Consider the following 20538-nt stretch of genomic DNA (forward strand, 5'->3'; position numbering starts at 1 on the left):
CTTTTGGTGTATTCCATGAAACTTTTCTTGTGGAGGTCCCGAAAGTGAGTAGCCTCCGCGGTGGCCTCTGAATGGCTCTCCTTCAGTCGGTGAAGTTCGTCTTCCAGCTTCTTGGATTTCTTTGTCAACTGACAACTTTTCTTTGGAGGTCTCATATCATCGACTTCAAGGGAATACCCTCCGGTAGGGGAAGAGCTTCGGCAGGACACTGTCGTTGGAGGACAAGAGCGCCATGACTCAAATTAATGCAAGAAGATAAAAAGAAGGAAAAGAATACAAAAAAAGGGGGAGACCCTCCGTAAAGATGAATCCGGCTTCATTGATCAAATAAATTTCAAGTACAAGAGAATGAGAGAAAAATCACCACAAAGAAAAAATACAAAACTAGAGGTTCCGAACCTCTGGGGCAGAAGTAGAGGGGGTCGACGTCCCTAAAAGATCGTCAGCAGCAGCCACGGCAATCGACGAGGTCCCGGTTGGAAGAGGACCGGCAGCGACATCGGATGGTCCAGCTTCATCATCAGACGCCTCGTTCAGGAAGTCAAGATCCAATTCGGAAAACCTCCCAGCCACCTTCTCTTGGCAGAGCTCAAACCCCTTGATGAAGGTGTCCTGGCTGAACTGAACCTTTAGATCCTCCATCTCGGAGGAGGCTTTGAACTCCTCCACTGCTTGAACTCTTGCCTCCGAGACCAGAGATGAAATCCGCGCTTTCAGCTCAGAAGCCTGCTCCTTCCACTCGAAAACCTGCGCCCTCAATGCGGAGACCTCGGCCTCAGCCTTCCCTCTCTCCTCCTCCAAGATGGTCCTCAGATCGGACGAAGTTTGTCCCTCCTTTTCCAGCACCTCCTAGAGACTTAGGACCTCGGTGATTTTCTCCTCAAGGTGGGCGGCCCCGGCTAGGCTACCTTCTTCTGCCCGAGCTGCCTCCCTCTTGGCGATCTTCGCCGCCTCAACGTTGGCGACGAGCTGGTGCCCAATCTGCAAGAAAGGTCGGAGAGTCAACATAAGGGCTGAAGAATAAATTAAAGAAGCAGGAAGGAGGAAAAGGATGAGTTAACCTACTTCGAGGAAAGATCTCAGAGAGTCCCAGTCCCGTAGCTCGGGATCGGTGAGGATGATCCTCTCGACTACCTCGGGCAGAATGCACCCTTCGACCAGCCTCTTTATTAAGTCCCTGTTGTTGAAGGGATTTTCCCCCAGGTCTTCCTCGGAGCCGCCGGCCCCCTCGATGGTAGCCCTACGACTGCGACTCCTCTGGGCTAGGATCTTCTTTTTCCTCCTCCCTTCGGTCCCGGGTGCCCCCTCGGGACGAACCTCCGAAATAGGATCATCGGCCGGGGGGCTCTGTGAAGGGTCTCGGGGGACTTCAGGTTCGGCGTCGGAAGGGGCTTCGACGGTGACGGGCATCGGAGCAGGCACGGCCGAGCTTGTACCTTCTATCCTGGCTTTCTTCATCGACCCCAAAGTTGAGGCATCTTTTGTCTTGCGGGTCTTGAGACCCTGGGCTAACCTCCGAGCCACGCTTGCATCCATGTCTGCGATAAAAGAAAATCAACATGGCTCCGAAATGGAACAAGAAGAAGGGGAAGCAAAAAAAAAAAAAAGAGAAAAAAAAGGGGGAGAGATACCGGCAGGGTTAAGGGGGCTCAGACCGACGTTGAACAAAAGTTGTTCCCTCAGAAGTTCGAAGAGGAGGGGGGCTCGATAGGCCTCGAGCTTTTTTGAGGCTTCGAGGTCGTCCCTTTCCAGACTAGAGGCCCGACGGGCGAAATCCCTCAGAGAACCCCAATGGGGTAATCCTAGCTCCAAGGTGGGGCATCGGACGTAGAAGAACCTCTCCTTCCAGTTATGGACAGAAGAGGGGGTGCCTTTCAGCAACCCCTTTCTACCGAACTGGGGGGAGAAGTACCATCAATCTTTTACCGAGGGATGGCGCTTGAAGGTGTAGAAGTTCCTAAACAAAGAAAGAGTCGGTCGAACTTCGGCTAAACTACAAAGAGAAAGAAACCCTATCAAAAATCTAAAGGAGTTCGGCATGATGGAAACTAGAGAAATATTCAAAAAATGAAAGAGAGCGACGACAAAGGACGGCAGTGGAAGCTGAAGTCCGACACGGAAGGCCTCCTGGTACAGACAGAAGCAGCCGGAAGGAGGGGCGCTAGCCCGGTCAGATGGTCCGGGAAGCTCCAGCTCGTACTCCGGAGGAACTCCATACTGAATCCTTATCAGTGAGAGTTCATCTGGAGTCAAGGAGCCAGGGATGGTGTCCGATGCAAAGGCCAGACAAGGTTCGATCCTACCTACGGGTTCATCTACGGTACCAGTACTGTGGGGAACTGGGGCTGACGAACTCCTAGAACTACTAGAAGAGGAGATAACAGAAGACATTTTGGATCAAATGGAAGCCATAAAAATCCCGAAAAATCGAAAAAAATAGCAAACAGGCCCCCGAGAAAGCTAAATAAACAGAATACGAAGAAAGAAGGATGGAAAAATGACAGAAAGTTTTGGAACTAACCTAGATTGACCCCAGGAGTACAAGGAGACGGCGAGGATGATGGAGGTCAACCTGGAGGACGCCTAAGGCCGGGAAGGATGCTAGAGGAAGCCGGAGCTCTCGAAAAAGAGGAGGGGAATCGAGGGATTCTCTCAAGCAAAGTGAAACCCCTGAAGGAGGAGAACGTGTTTAAATAGACCCCGGGATCCGGTGCAATAATGATTGCAGATCTCCTCTAGCCGGTCTGCATTCGCTGCATGTCCCATCCACCTTGACAGACTGTTGAAAATGGCAGGCAGCTGACAAAGTCATTATTACGTCGTACCTAGAGCCACGCCTTGGTGGGAATTTTGAAAAGAAAAAATCTTTTTCGAAAAGACTCCAATACCAGCATGCCGAACGTTAAAATATCTGGCAACTGTCGAGTGCGAAAATCGAGGGGAGCAACTTCGGCCGTGAGAATTTCTCTGTACTTCCTTCATTTAGAACCCGAACTCAGAAGTAGGAGGACTGGAGTTGGGTATAAAATACCCTCCGACCGAAGTTTGTAAAAGACCGATCCTTCCAGGACTCTTTCGGCTCCCGACCTTATGTGTGGCATCTCTCCGAACCCCCTCGACCGTCCGGACTTCTCCGACAATGAACTTCTGCACTCATCCACCGGGCCACCCCAAAGGCCCTTTGGGCCCCACTGATAGCCGACCTTCTACAGCAACCAACTATTTTTCGAATTTCTTTCGGACTTCGTCTGCATCCGAGCTTCCCCGACAATGAGATTTCTATGGTAACCAGACTCCATCCAAGTTTCCACGATGGTGGACCGCCTTTCGGATCCCAATCGAGCTCCCGCGAGAGCCGAACTTCTACTACGAACGGTCTACTCCGAACTCCTACAGCGGGCTGTCTATCCCAGACATCTACTGTAAGCAAATTCCATTCAAGCCTCTACTGTAAATGAATTTCCTCCGAACTTCTATTACAGGTAGACTTCAGTCGAGCTACTTCTCCGATGGATGGATTTCGGACGAGCACCAGTAGCTGGGTCCCTGCGATAGCCGATTGCCTCCGATGTCTGTCGAGCCTCCCCAGTGCTATCCGAAGTCCATCGTCGGCCGACCTCCTACCAAGCTTCTCATAAAATCGGACTTCCCCGGTGGATGATCTTCGAATGAGCTTCCACATCAGATAAATCCCAGATGGACCTCTCTAGCGATCGGACTTCCTCGGATTTTGCCAATAGAAAATCTCCATCCGAGCTCCTATAGCAGGTGACTCCCGCCTGAGATGTCAGCGCCCGAAGCATCCGACAACAGTAGATTTGTCAGCGACCTCGGAACATCCGAGCCTCTCCTAGAATGACGATGTTAAGGGCCATTCTGCTCCATCAGGCATCCCAGCCGAGCTTCAGTCGATGGATCCAAGCTCTCTAATAAGCCACGATAAGAACTGCCACCCTGCTCCACTCTCTGCAACGGATTCCACGCGGCTCCATCACTCTCTGACAAGCCACAACAAGAACCGCCACCCTGCTCCACTCTCTGCAATGGATTTCATATAGCTCCACCACTCTCTGGTAAGTCACGATAATGGACACCACTCCACTCTCCGCAACAAGCTCCACGTAGCCCTGAACGACCTCTGACGCCACTACTCTCTGCAACAAACTCCACACGGCTCTGAACGGCCCACTATCAGACGGTTACAGACGTCGCTGTCAGTCAGTTACGCTCTTCGCCTATAAATAAGGATCCCCATATACGTTCTTTTCTAAGCTCAAAAAACTCTATCTCGAAACTCTGCCAAAACTTCTGCTCGAGCACTCCATTTCTGTTGAAGTAGAGTACTGACTTGAGCATCGGAGGATCTTGCCGGAGTACCTCCAACTCCGATTTAGACTTTTCTTGCAGGTCTCGATGGTGGCCACGATCTTCTCGACTCCAGCAACTCCGACTTCAGCAGAATTCTGCACCAACAGTATGAAAGGCTAAGTAAATTTTTGCTTAATAATGATTTTTCAAGAGAAAATGTAGACACAACTTTTTTCATTAAAAAAAATCAAAATAATATATTAGTTATATAAATATATGTTGATGACATTATTTTTGGGTCTACTAATAAAACTTTTTGTCAAGATTTTGCTAAGCTCATGCAGGGGGAGTTCGAGATGAGCATGATGGGAGAACTTACATTCTTCCTCGGACTCCAAATCAAACAAACAAAGGAAGAAATCTCCATCATCCAAAGCAAGTACATAAGAGAACTATTCAAAAGATTTGGAATGGAGAACTCCAAAGCAATTGGTACACCTATGAGCCCATCATGTAAGCTTGACAAGGATGAAGGAGGTAAAAATATAGACTTAAAATTTTATAGAGGCATGATTGGTTCTCTATTGTATTTAACTACTAGTAGACCAGATATTATGTTTAGTGTTTGTCTTTGTGCTCACTTTCAATCAAATCTAAAAGAATCACACTTGAATGCAGTTAAAAGAATCTTTAGATACTTAAATGGTACACAAACTCTAGGACTATGATATTCTAAGGACTCATTAATTGACTTGATAGGATATTCAGATGTCGATTTTGCTGGATGTAGATTAGATAGAAAAAGTACTAGTGAAACTTGCCAATTTCTTGGAGTTAACTTAATCTCTTGATTTAGCAAGAAGCAAAACTCGGTAGCACTATCTACGGTCGAGGCCAAATACATTGCAGCTGGAAGTTATTGTGCTCAAATCTTGTGGATTAAGCAACAACTTGAAGATTTTGGCATCAAACTCAATGAAACTCCCTTAAGATGTGATAACACCAGTGCTGTAAATCTAACTAAAAATCTAATTCAGCATTCTAGATCAAAACATATTAAAATTAGGCATCATTTCATAAGAGAACATATCCAAAATAAAGATATAATTCTTGATTATATTTGTACTGAAAAATAATTGGCTGATATCTTTATCAAGGCCTTAAGTGAAGATAGATTTTATGAAATTAGGAGAGAACTAGGAATCTTTAATCCATCAGCTTAAGTATCTCTCTGATTCCAAATTCTTAATGTCAAAAATTTATTGAACCAAATCTATTGAGCTCAATTCTCATTTTTTTAAGAGCTTAAAAGCTCAAAACTATCATTCACATGATCAATATTTGGGTAAACATCCTTCTCTCAGAGTTTCAAATTTTTTTGAAATTATCCCATTATTTTTTTGAATTTTTCTGTGCCATGAGTCGACCCCCAGGGTCGACCCTAGGGTAATCTTGCAATTTTATCAAAATCCTTCGGGCGCTCTCTTCTTATTGAGAATTTTTTCTTGAGCCGACTTAGCCCTTCGTCTTCTTCTTTCCACCGAACCAAAAGCTCTCCATCTCTTTTTCTTAAACCAAAGATTTCTTTCAAATATCTTCTCCCACCGATTTTCACTCCTCAAATCACCCGTTAAGGAACCAACTTTCTCTCCTCTCCCTTCCTCATTTGGGGTGGTTCGAGCTTGCCCTAGAATCATCCCCTCTTCTCCAAATCGATGATTTAACTCCTCAAATCCTTGCCTTTTTTCTTTCAAAATCTTTTCCTCTCTGCCTCACATTTAGTCTCCTAAGCTCCTTTCAAGTCTCTCTTGACCTAATGGCTCCCAAAACGAAGCTACCGCAAAGAAGAAAATTCGTTCGTGGATTGGAAGAGAGTGTGCACAGAAAGAGATTAGCAGTCGAGCCCTCTCCTGCTCTAATCCCTACTCCAGGTCCTGCTTCAGCTTCCACTTAGTCCCCAATCAGCCCAAGCAAGGTACCTTTCTCTGATCGAAAAGTGAAACTCGGGAAAAATATTGATTTCAAGTTTTTTGAAAAAGAAGGGTTCATTATTGGATCGAAGATTAAGAATCAAGGATGGAAATTTTACTGCTCTTTAAAGGAAAATACTTGTGTCGATCTAGTCAGAGAATTTTACTTAAACTTGAGCTATAGCAATGGAACAGTGAAATCTACAGTAAAAGGTATTAATGTTATTCTTGATCCAGTATATTTGGGACAGATACTGCATTTGCCTTGTGAAGGCTATACCAATATGGAGCTCCCAATTAAAGAAGAAGGAATTAATGTTATCTTAGGGAGAACTTATACTGGAAGTCTAAATAAATTGAAAGCAAAAATTCTTTCTGTTGAGATGAGACTGTTACATCACTTGGTAACCAAACTGTTTATCCCTAGGAGTGGTAGACATGACCTTCTATCTGGTAGGAACATTTGCATTATGTACCATATGATCATCCAAATTCCCTTGAACCTTCCAGCATTGATGTTTGAGGCCATGAGAGAGAACCTGAACAGGTCCAAGGCTCACTTGCCTTTTGGTATGGCACTCACCTTAGTTTTTAGGAGGTTCAGAGTCAGTTTTGAAAGGGAGGCAGTTGCTAGACTATCCCATTCCGACACCATCAACCACCATACACTGCATCGCATGGGTTTTTCTAAGACTGATGGCGGTTGGACAAAAGGTGTTGAGGATAGAGCAGAAGAGGAGGGACCGTCTTCACCTCTTCATGATCACAGAGCATCCCCAGATATTCAGTTCATATCTGATCATGAGGCTGGTCCTTCAGAGTCTGTGAGGAGGCATGCTTCAACTCCACAGTCAGAGAGCAGGGCACATCCTTCAGAGTTCAGGCTAGCAGGTAATCAGATTGAGATGATGTCCTAGTGTGTTGCCTCCATTCTATCTTAGCAGTTTGCCACTTCAGTCTTTGCACAGAGATCGATATCTCAGGATGACTCAAATCAGACTCTGATCCCTCACATTTTTACTATTTTCCAAATGCTCACTGCTCAGTCAGTACGTATTGAGCAGCTTGAGGGATATATTTTGAGATTGACAGACAGAGTATTAGATTTGCAGGGGCAAGTATTAGCTTTAGCCCATCCCCAGCCGCATGAGGATATCACAGAGGTCTCAGACCTAACTGCAGAAGCAGCTAGATTTTGAGGAGTCTTAGAGAGTGGTTTTGACTTCTTGAGGAGAGAGATCAGGAGCTCCAGTGAGAATGCTTCTACTCAATTCAGTGCCCTGATGAAATCTGTATCGAGAGCCTTGGATCTTTTGGATACCATCAGACTTTCTCTTATAGTACAGTCCGTAGTTTCTCAGGCTCTAGGATCCTCTCACCTCTCTACTCGTGCTGGTACCTCTACTCGTGGCCGAGGCAGACGTGACCGAGGTCGTGCTCTTGGACTTGATCCTACATCTCCTCACCCTATCTCTGATTCTTCAAATTTTGATCCCTCTAGCCATGACATCTATTAGATCTAGATTAGTTTATCTCCTATGTCTAGGATCTATCTTATGGGCCTTATATTTGTTGGCTAATTAACTCTTGGATAGTTTCTATCCATGACTTTTGTATTTTGAGTTGACTCATGTGTATTGGGATACCTTTTGTATTCAGTCACTTTTGAATATATATATATATATATATATATATATATATATGTGTGTGCTTTGACTTTCAATGAATGTTTATGAATGTGATCGAATTGAATTATTTTAATTATGAGATATGAAAAATAATTCATATTAGTGCTGAGAAATACTATGAATTGTAATATCTTCTAGATTAACAAATTGATATATCCTTTATGTTTGCTATGTTGAGGGGGAGTAGAGAAATAAGCAATCAAAGAAGGAGGCTAAAAAGTAAAATATGGTATCAAAAAGGGGAAGTAAAGAAAATATGTCCTTTTTGTCATCTTTCTTTTCTTTTCTCTATCCTTAAAATTTCTTAAGATCTTAATTGATGCTACAAAAAGGGGAAGTAAAAAAAATTATCCTTTCAAGATCCCTTAAAAGGAAGAGTAGAGAATCTTAATTGATGCTGTCAAAAAGGGAGAGTAGAGAATCAAAATAGAGAATCAAAATCGAATTTGAGCAATAAGCAATAAAGAAATGAGCAATAAGCAATAAAAAAATTAGTAATAAGCAAAATTGTTAAGCAAATGTGTCAAAGAACCAAAATCGTCAGCTCCTTTTTTATCTAATTTCCAAAGCAAATGCACTTATAAGCAAATTTCAAATTGATCTTCAAACTACTTATGATGCATTTCGTTCAAATACTTGACTATGATATTAAGTGATGCATCTTCATAAATTTGAAATTCATGTTCAATGCTTTATATATGCTTTTGCTCAAGTATTTTGTCATCATCAAAAAGGGGAAGATTGTTGCTCCTTGAATTGATTTTGATGATTACAAAGTATTTGAGAGGGTTACTAATGATTTTGACTTAGAAAAAAATTTATTGTATTTCAGGGGCAAAATTATAATTTTATCAAATTCTAATTCGAAAGTCTCAAGAGCAAGAACACAAGATTTGTAATCTATTGAAGGTAATTTTAATATTTTTGAATATGTATTTTGAAAGAAAATCATGTTTATATATTTGAGTCGACCCCATGAATCGACTCATGGTAAAAGAGACTGAACGACACGCTGAATTCTTTAGCTGGCACACTCTGTGAGTTGACCCTATGAGTCGATCCTGAGCATGAGTCGACCCTATGAGTCGACCTTTGCTGCTGTGTAGGTCAAAATTACAGAACAATCATTTTCTGTTCTGTGCCGCAGAAGTCGACCCCATGAGCCGACTCATGAGCATGAGTCGACCCCTGTGACGAAAAATTTCACAATTGCTAGTTTTCAGCTCGTTTTGACTGTATTTAATGCCCATTTAATGTGCTCCAACAGTTCTATTTCAGTCCAGATTACTCTCCACCATTATTTGAGGTTATAAAAGGTACTTAAAAGAGGGAATCAACAAGGTTTTGAAAAGGTTCTTCAAGAATTCATTTCAATCCTAAGCAAGAGCCCTCTTAAAAGTTCAAGAAGTTTTTATTTCAAGTTCATCAATCCCTCAAGAGCTCATTCAAGTCTTCAACCACTTTGAGAAAAATCAGAAGAGCTTCGTTCTTATTGTGTAAAGTATATTTAAAGCTTTATTTGCTCATTAAAGGAGCTACACCTGTATTTCTGTGTGATTAACTGCTATAATCTATTTTAAGTTGATATTTTATTTTGAAAGGTTTCAAAATATAGAAAGGTTGATCCGAACTTGAATCGGATTGTATTGGGTTGGCTTGTACTCAAAAATAAGTGTTCTAGCTTGGAATAGCTAGAGTCGGAGGTTCTGACGTTGTATTCGGGTTGAATACGGTTTAATAATTTGAATTCCCAAGTAGGAGCTTGGAGAGTGGACATAGGTGCAAGGTTGGCACCGAACCACTATAAATCTTCTTGTTTGTGTTGTGCTTACTTGCTCTCCTTTTAAATTTCTTTATTTTCTTGCATTCTTGCATCCAACTTCTACACTTTACATAAATTTCACTCTCTGCATTTATCCTGCTCGTTGTTAAATAATCCTCATAGTTGTAAGTTAATTTTTAAATTTTTAAAAATCCAATTCACCCCCTTCTTAGGTTGCATAGCTGGGCAACATATCACCTTCTTGTCCATGGCGAGACTATTTCAATACCATATTTTTGCCCATAATGGGCTATTGTCAGTGCCATATTTCTATCCATGGTGGGTTATTCTCAACGTCATGTTTCTGATTATGACAAAACTATTGCAATTTTACATGGCTAGTTCAAATGCCCTTTTCTCCATTATCAATTTATCAATCTCAATTATACCAAGAAAATAGTGTAAATATTATGTTTCTTTGAAAATTTTTAGTAGCTATTATTACAATCCAAATCATCGAAAAAGATATCGATAAAATCATGTAATACATAAAGTATATATAATCATCCCAATAATCACATATCCATCAAAATCGTTCATGAGAAATCAAAATCATATATATATATATATATATATATATATATATATATATATATATATATATTTATGTTTAAGAACCTTTACCTCTATCGGTGATTGACTCAAATGTAGTAATCAATGAATTTTTTGATCTATGAACTCAAAAATAAAATATTTTGTTTGTTACTTTCTTATGTAAACAATTATGCCTTTACATAATTATGATCAAATATAAAATCAAACATGATTAAGGATGGAAAAATTATAAAAAAATATTCAAATATTATAGATCCAGGATCCCTCCTAGGGTCAACCAATTGATCTGGATTTACCTAGTTATTTGTACCCACCACTAATCTATAAAATATCTTGGAGAGAGAAAGAAAGAGATTAGAGAGAAAGAGTATAGTAGAGAAAGAAAGAGAGGAGAGAGAAAAGACAAGAAACTCTCTCTTTTTTTCTCTTTTCTTTTCTTTTTTCCCTCCTCTCTCTCCTTTTTTTTCATTTTCTTCTCTCTTTTTTCCATGGAAAACAAGGGAAGAGGTCTTAAGCCAATCCACCTCCTATGGCCATGGCGTTCACCAGTAATGCCCTGAGAGGCTCCAGTAGGAGTGGCTTCGGCTCTCAACGACCAAGGTAAAGCCACATTTGATAATGGCAATTAGTTTAGTTAAAGGAAAGAAAAAGAAGAGATAGGGAAGGTTTGGTCTCCTATGAAATCTGGCAGTTGGAGGCTCAATCTGGCTATCAAAAGCTTTCTAGAGTTTGGAAAAAAGAGATGAAGAATGGTAGGAGGGTCAATACCTCAACTCTCATGATGAATTGACAGTACCTCGCAGGAAATGCTCGATAGAAAGGATCCAATAAACCATCAATTTTGTCGGCAATTTGATGGCAAATTTGGGTGAGGCATCGAGGAAGAGGGCTAGGAAATTTATAAATAGGCATTCTGGGGTCCTCGACATAGTTGGATCTACCCTAGGATCTCTTTTCCAACCAAATTTGAAGAGGAGACAGACTCTATCGTTTGTCCTCTTCCACCTCACATGCTAAGTGCTTGAGTTTCAAAATATTTTTTCTCCTTCCTTAAAATTCATTGGAGAAAACAAAAGGGTTTAGGTCCTTAAAACTTTGATTTTGGATTTGTACAACTTTCATATTGGGTAGCAGTAACAACATCAAATTTTTTGGGTGGACCCCTGGCTAAGTGAGATACCTCGATGTTCTCTCTTCCTTTAACTTTGCTGTACAACGATTAGAAAGAATAAATTGGTAGCCACTAAATGGATTTTAAACTTTGTTCTGGTATCACTCTACTTTTTCTATCTTGCTCCCCCTTCTAAACACTTTATTCTTTGTTTCTTTTTAAAAAGTTGGAAGAAGTTCTTTCCTTCCTCCTCTTACATCAAAATGATTCCCTCCTTCTTGTAGACTAATTCCCTTTGCCTACCTTTGTGTATCCTTTTCTTGTAAAACTCTTCTAATGTAAATACTTCTTAGTCTATAAACTTGCCTAGCTGTTGCCTCCCCTTCAATCAAAAATAAGAGAGAAAAAAGCAGTCCTTGGAGCACACAAAGCTACGGAAACTATGGCTAAGGAGAACAGTAGTAGCGAGGAGAGCAGTAGTAGCGAAATAGCACAAATAGATTTTGATCTTGAAGTTCTTCGAAGTGAAGACCCACCCATTCACATAGCCATGAATCCTAAATTGCTCGAAGCAGCAAGATCAGGAGACAAAACAATTCTAGATGAATTATTGCAACAAAAGATTTTTCTTTTGGAGCTTTGATGGGAGAGATCAAAATAACAGTTCCGGAGGATGCTATAATACAACAAGATACCAACTGCCTCCTTGGAGCAACATCAGAGGGGAACACAGCCCTCCATATAGTTGCTAGTCGAGGATATCTGGAGCTTGCCAAGGAGATTTGCAACAAAGATAGATCTCTTTTGGCAGCACCGAACATGAGGCATGACACTCCACTACATTGCGCTGCAAGAGCTGGGAATGACAAGATGGTCTCCCTCTTCATCGAGTTAATTCATCAGATGGATAGCATCGAAGCGAGGAGAGTGCTGAGGGCGACGAACAAGAACAAAGACAATGCATTGCATGAGGCTGCCAAATATGACCACATGTATGTGGCCGAAGTACTGATGAAGGAGGATGCTGAGCTAGCATCTATGCTGGATAATGCCGGCATGTCTCCACTTTACCTAGCTATTGTGATAGGGTCTCTCAATGTAGCCAAAGCATTGTTGAGGTCTTCCTCCTGGGTGAAAGCTTCTCCAACATATTATGCAGGCCCGAATGGTGAAACGGCATTGCATCGAGCAGTTGCATAAGTCAAGGTAATCGAGCACTCAAATTATATATTGTCTCACTCTTGTTGGTTTCATATAAAAAAGATTCCTTCATCGGGGGTATTCTGCACACAAATGGCCATCATATGCAAAAGTTATTGCATTTTTTGGTAAATTTAATTGTTTTCATATGAAGTATGAAATCGATACTTTATTTATGAATTGATGAAAATTCAAAAGAAACAAGAAAGACTGTAACAAAGAATGCAACAAAACATGGCTCGTCAGGAGCATAGGGGTGCATCACTGTGCACACCTTGCAATATAGATCTACATCACTTACAGAAAAATGAAACAAATAAGGGAAAGCTCAATAACCTAGGAATTGTTCACTCAACCCTAGAAGACCCATACTAGGAAATGAACAAGTCTTTTTCCGTCAAATATTTGTTTAAGTTTCCTATTATTTTATAACAAAAGATAAAGTAATAGTTATTTCTCAAAAATTGATATAAAATAAGGCTGTGCTTAGTTTCTGAATATGTTAATTTGAATAAATGAGTTAGGTTATTTGTAACAAGAAAAAAAATGACTCATGATAAGGAAAAAAAGATAGCAGTGTCAAATGTTTAAAATATTTATTTTGTTCTTGAAAATAAATAGTGTTTCGTCTAATAATTTTGATTGAGAATAATAATCATGATGTGTTCATTCAAAAATATTAAGATATTACAACTACATGATACTAAAAAGGATTAAAAGAGTATAAATTATAAATTGCCTGAGAGGACTAGTGATTACATATGACAGATGCTTGGCAATCTAGATTATGTATGAGAATAATCTAGCTAAAAAAAATCTCAAAAAACAAAAGAAAAGACAATCCAATTTAATTTATCCCATGTATAATATTACATGTATAGTTGCTTCCATACCTAGCAAGAAACTCTACTAGGAGAGGGATGCTGGCTAAGCTTAATGTATAATATTCCTGCGACAAATAACAAACTTTGATTTTTTCTGATTTAGTTTTGTAATGGTTAACCATTGGCTAAATATCTTGTAGATGCATAATTAATTAGCAGAGTATAAATCAAATATATACATGGAATATTATTCTCTATCTTTTAATTTGTAAAAGCACCATGAACATTAATATTGAACATACGGACTCATGATACCTTTCGCTATACTTATGCAACAGAAATTACAAAAGAAATATTGCAACGGGAGCCAGATATCACCAAAGTTGCTGATTTGTTGAAGCGACTTCCTCTTCACATTGTAGCTGCGCGCGGTCGTGGTGATATGGCGAAGCTATTATTAAAGCACGATCCCTCTACAGCCTACCAAACAGATGCCGGTGGCCTCTTTCCTATACATGTTGCATCTATGTCCGGCAACTTTCCCGTCGTTGATGAGATTTTAAAACAGTGCCCGTATATCGATGAATTGTTAGACAGCAGGGGAAAGAATTTTCTTCATGTCGCTTTCGACGGTGGGAATTTAGATGTAGCCAAAAATATTATCTCCAAGAGACCGGATCTCAGGAAACTATTGAATGAGCAGGACAACAGGGGAGATACGCCGTTACATGCAGCCGTTAGAAACAGGGACCAACAGAGTGTGAATTTTCTTCTGCGGGATAAAACCGTACACATCAATGTCATCAACAATGACAGCTGCACCCCTCTTGACTTGGCTTTCGTGGCGTTGGAAGAAGGCAGATCTGACAAAACGGTAAACTTTCAGCGTCCCTATACTCGTGTGGCGTGGCCAGGGAAGGCCGGCCCGATAAAATAAACATTTCTTTTTTTGTTTGATAAGAAATAAACATTTCTTTCCTCGTGGAAATGGAAAGGAATTCCAGAGCGAAAGCAAAATAGCATATGGGGAGGGAGAAATTCTGTGCACCGCCCACGGTATAGAAAATCTGATGGAAAGGAATTCCAGAGCGGAAGCAAATAGCATATGGGGCGGGAGAAATTCCGTGTGCATCGGCCACGATATAGAAAATTTGATATGAAGTACATCATTTTTTATTTTATTAAATATTATTTTTTAATATATATTTAATATTTATAATTTTTTATTTAAATTTTTAAATAATAAAAATATTTTTTATTTTTATAAAATTATGACATTCAAAATAAAAATTATGATATTCTGGATCAAAATTATGACATCCTAATGTCATAATTTTGAAGCACAATATTATACTTTTCATCTTGGATGTCATAATTTTATCATAACATAGAGACATTCTTATCATTCAAAATTTCAAACAAAAATGTAGAACTGTAAATATTAAATAAATATTAAATTGTATTGAAAAGTGATGACTATGTGGTCCAATAGGATAAAGCGGTGCAGTCCACATTAGATTTTCTACACTATAGGCGGTGCACAAAGAATTTCTCTATGGGATAGACAGTAGATAAAAAAAAAATTTAGTACAGATTTTTTATTTTATCATATTTTTATTAATATCAATTTTGAAAAAAAAATTTAAATTTAATTTTTTTATTAATGGGGTTGTCAGTCCTATGATTAAAAAATATATATAATAGGTTCTTTCTTCCTTATTTTTGAAATATATATTTTAATGGTACATACTACATAATCAGATAATATACAACAAATAAATTAGTTATTATATGAATACATAGTTTCTAGAATATTATGTTCACCAATATACAGTATATGGCCGGATGTTACATACTTAAAAAATTAGTCATCTAGTATTCAATACACATCTTCAAATAAATTAATACATAATTTTCAAAACAACATATTCACCAGTACATACTATATTGCTAGGTGATAAATATTCATCTACTTCTTGATATATGTTGTAAGCTTTTTTGATATATATTTAATAATGATCTAATATAGATCCAAAAAAAGATGCATTATGAAAATTATATATCAATTTACTGAGAGTTATGTATTGAATCATTATTAAATGTATATTAAAGAAGCTTGCATAATATATCAAAAAGTCGATGAGTGTATATCACAAAATTGATATATATTGATGAATATGATGTTCTAAAAATTATGTATCAATATATTTGGATATATGTATTAGATTGCTAGATGACTAATTTACAAAATATATATCACCTGTCCGTGTATTATATATTGATGAGCTCTATATTTTGAAAATGGTATATCGATTTATTGAAGATGTATGTTAATTTATTTGATGGTTAATTTGCTTGATATGCATCATCTAGTCATGTAATATATATGGGTAAAAAGCATATCTAAGAAAGAAAGAGAATGCCATGTTTTTTTTTTTTTTTTTTGATCACAGGACTGATGACTCAACTGGTAGAAAAATTTTTGACTTTTAAGATTTTTTTTTTTTAAATGAACGGTATAAAGGGTGATATGATAAAATAGAAAATCCACTTTATATTTCTTTCTCTGGTGCTCGCCCTATATGTTTTTTGTTCCCAGAGCGGACATCACATATTAAAAGTTTTAATGTGTTATGTGTACTCGACCATGTGTACACGCACACATGGATGCAGATAGCACGCAAATTTTATTTTTGAAGCATGAGCATTTTTTCTTCATCCACATATAAATCCTCTAGATATTTTTCTAAACACAAATCTTAAGAAAGGACATTCATTTCTTAGGCTAATATATGTTCGCTGGTTGCCACCTTATAGCTCTTACGTTTTTCAAGAGATTCAGAATGACTTTACCTTTCGTAACCCAAAAAAATCAGAATTTTTAATAGATAAATATATTATCATCAACTAGCTAGGACGCTCTCTCATAAGAAGTGAACTGTTAGTGTTACCCAAACACGTACGGTTCTCAATTTTTCGACTGATCTCACTCTCTCTCCCGTTCTAAAATTTTTTCTTGTATCGTAGAATGTTGCAAGTTGCATTCTTAGCAGCTTGGCTTTTGCAAAGGCTCTGCCCGGTCCGCCACGAAAATTTCATGCTGTCGAGAGGATTGTATTATCCAGCGATGAGGACAAAACGAAACCATCCGGCGTTGATGAGGTCAAGGAAGAATCATCAAGTGATGAGGTCAAAAAGAAACGAGCTGGCGATGATAAAGTCAAAGAACAATCATCCAGCGACGTGGATGGAGACATGGAGAAATGGCTGCTTGAAGAAATAAAGAAAAGGCATCCCTCAGAAAATGAAATAAAGAAAAGGCAGAATGAAGAATTAAAGAAAGAGCTGGATGTACCCAAAAATTTTATGATCGCTACGGTGTTGATTGCTACGGTCACATTTGCTGCTGGTTTCACTCTCCCCGGGGGGTATGTAGCTGATGATCATCCAAGCCGTGGCACAGCAGTTCTATCAAAAGAATATGCTTTCAAGGTGTTCCTAGTCTCAGATGCCTCCGCATTCGTGTTCTCTATCTTAGCCACATTCTGGTTCATTGATGCAGGATCGCTGACAGTTGATCAATACACTCGCAGCCGAGCCAATTATTTTGCTTTGCGGTGTCTTTGGGTGGCATTTAGTGGCCTGTCCACTGCATTCACGATGGGTATATATGCAACGTTGGCTCACAGCTACAAGAGAATCAGCATTCTTTTATGCATCATTGTTCTCGCAACCCCTATTTTAGCTAATTTTGGGTCACGGTATAACCTCTATAGTTTTAGGAAGACAGTCGGAATCAGGCAAGGGTATAGACATTGGATTTGGCCAACCACCATACACCCGCATGTTGAAAGTATTTTTCGTCCAATATTGATTCCCCGTGGAGCTATCTTTTATTACCTTCTTCCAGTATTATGCAGTTATGCTACCTTTTTCCTGTTACCGATGCTCTTGGTAAGTAAAATTTAAAATCATTGGAAGAAGCACTGGGTCAGCATGCATGGCTGATGGATGTCCGAAGATTGTAGCTTGTACATTGCATTAAGAACAATACCTTAACTATTTTTTCACATGTAAAATCTTCTATTTCTGTATAAAAAGAGCTGTCATGGAGATGTCAATAAATGTTAATTTGTTTTTCTTGCTCTCTCATAAATAGAAAGGAAGAGGATTTTTTTTTTTTTTGGTTTTTCCTTATTTGATGAAGTAGAGATCACAGCATCACTGGATTTGAGATAAGAGTTAAACTGTACTAAACTTTGCAATTTGGTATCGGATACTACACTGAGTAGGAAATATATTTTGGTAATTGGTACCAACACTCAATATAGGGAAGATATTGTAGATCTCGTATCCGACTACAGTCTTCTATAGCAAATTGTAACACTTTCTGGATGCTATAGTGAGAGATTTTGAGCACTGTGCTAAATCTTGTGTACCGAGCTAGGCTAAAATGGTGCATTCAGGTACAAGACAAACAAATCATGGTGCACATGGGTGTCGGGGGACAAGCCATTTAGGCCATAAACCGCTGGAATTGTGCCCAGCTAGCACATTTGACAGCTATGTGGTGTCCATGTGTTCCACAATTTAGGTGATCGCACATGGTGCAGATTTCGGTTTTGAGCTAGGCATTAATTCCAATCACCCAACAGACGAGCCAAACCTATGCTTTTGAAAGGCGTTAAGAGATTCAAAAAAAAAATCACTATACGAAAATATTTGTGTCCATGCTAAAGGAAATTACAGAATAATGTGTGCTTCTTTGTCATCCCCAAGAGGTATGGTTCAAGCTTCTCTCATCTCCACAAATGCATTCAAGAAGGCAGAGTACCATGCAATCGATTGAGGAGATTGCATTACACGCAAGCTCGAATTTGTTTATGAGCCTAGGAAATGTTACTACCTACAGGCTCCAAAGTCACCTTATCCATCTAGGGTTCAAAAGCCAAATTTTGTGGATGAGGCAGCCGGCCTTCACTAAGGAAGTCCTATATTGCCATCTACACTCGGATGCTCTAGGCACCATCTATATACGAAAGTCCTAAATTGCTGGTGACACTCATATATATATACTTCAGGCACCATCTATCCATCTCAAGCAATGGATTGCGTTTGGCTATATTGCATTTGATATACTCTGCACTATACTCCATGCCATGCATTTGCAATAGTGGCACCGGAGCAGACTTTGTAATACAAAGCTCCGACTCATCCTTGGTACCAATTATTCCTATTTGCATGACATCAAGGTCTAGTCTATGCCATTACCATGGAAAAGAGCTAGCACCGTTCTTCTGGAGAGGGATTGAGGGCACAATTAAATGGTTAACCAACTAGGTGATCTAGACCGATGGTGCTCATGGTCCTCTCTGAAATTTGGAGGATCAATTCAACATTTGTATTCGATCTTGATCAATTAATGATGCTCATGCTCTTCTCTCTAATATTTGGAGGATCAATTTAACATTTGTATTCTTTGAGGCATCTGCCCAAAACCTCACTCAAAAAGACTAATTGGAATATGTTATTTGGATTTGTTGGACTCATATAAATATTCAAGACTTACCCATTATATACACTACAACATAAAGGAATATTTGCATTGCAAAAAAAATATCGTAAATATAAATTTCTATCGCAAATACTTATTTGCAATGGATATTTCATGCTAATATTACATCCCTAAAAATACGGTCATTGATAATATTTTGTAATGGAAACGAAATTTTCATCACTAATAATCATTTTTTTACGACAAAATATTTGCATCATAATTTTTTTTAATTTTTTAAATTATTTTTAATAAAAAATTTATTGTAAATAATTTATTTCCATCATAAATAAGATTATTTATGATAAAATTTTTCATCATCAATAATTTAATAAATAAATTTAATATTTTTAAAAAATAAAATAAATTATTTTTTTGCAGTGAAAAATTTTATCATAAATAGTTTCATCATAAAAAAAATTATTTGCAACGATAATTTTCTATCTTAAATAATTTTTAAAAGAATTTTTAAATTTTAAAAAATAAATTATTTACAATGAAATATTTCCATCATAAATAATTTTATTTGCAATGCATATTCCATTACAAATAATTCCATTGCTAATAAAAATATAATATATTTTTAAAAAAATTAAAAATATATATTTTTAATTTATATTTTTAATTTTTATATTTATAATCTATAAAATAAAAATAAAAAATTACATAATAAATTCATAAATAAATTTATAATTTTATTATATTAAAATATAATTAAAAAAAAAAATTTAATAATTATATGAGATTCAAAATAAAAATATAAAAATATAAAAATAAGTTGCTGGCCATCAAGCATTAGCATCTAAAGAAGAACGGGTGGAGGAGCTCAGACCGACCTACTACTACCTTATCAGCTCCATCATCCACTTCATCTGTGCCATCTGCTCCATCATTTGCCTCATCAACAATCAATCTTCATCATTCCATTTCAATCCTTAGCAGCCTATCTCTGTATCTCCGTCAGTTAGGCATGTAGGCAACATGGATGTCAGCCTGGATGAGTGTGAGGATAGGGAAGCACTATCCCATACCCAGCCCTCTAACATAATAGGATCTCATACTAAGCACCTGATCACATATCTCATCATTGTAGGTCAGTCGAGTCCTCAAGAATAGATTAGGATCTAATCCCTATCATACGATCTTGAAAATTAAAATTATAGCTATTCTAAATTTATACTGAAAATCAAAATATCAATAAAAAAATAGTTAGAAAAACTTACATAAAGCTTTGGCTCCTGCCGTCCACTCCTCTGATCGTTGCTGGTGGGTCCGCTGGTAGATCTTGATCCTACCAGGAAGCTCACCACTCTCTATATCTCTTTACAATTTAAAAATAATTAATAAAAAAATTAAAAATTAAAAATTAAAATATGCTAAAAAAATTACTTACCATCTGCTTTATATGGTGAGCGAATGGCCTCGAACCCCATAATACGTGATGATCTGTCTCGCCGATTGGCGGCATTTCAAAATATCAATCCTGTATAGTTAACAATCAAATTA

At 38.3% G+C, this 20538-nt stretch overlaps 1 protein-coding gene across 1 annotated transcript; it reads left to right on the forward strand.

The window, feature by feature from the left end:
• Window positions 1–11855: 11855 nt before the first annotated feature.
• LOC140858684 (uncharacterized) lies at window positions 11856–17576 on the forward strand. Its single transcript, XM_073259991.1, is given in 4 exon segments — window positions 11856–12068; window positions 12071–12650; window positions 13806–14352; window positions 16506–17576. Coding segments are annotated over 4 exon segments (2241 nt in total). The 5' UTR covers window positions 11856–11896; the 3' UTR covers window positions 17448–17576.
• Window positions 17577–20538: the final 2962 nt, after the last annotated feature.

The sequence above is a fragment of the Elaeis guineensis genome, chromosome 6 (genome assembly GCF_000442705.2).
Source record: "Elaeis guineensis isolate ETL-2024a chromosome 6, EG11, whole genome shotgun sequence".
Taxonomy (NCBI): domain Eukaryota; kingdom Viridiplantae; phylum Streptophyta; class Magnoliopsida; order Arecales; family Arecaceae; genus Elaeis; species Elaeis guineensis.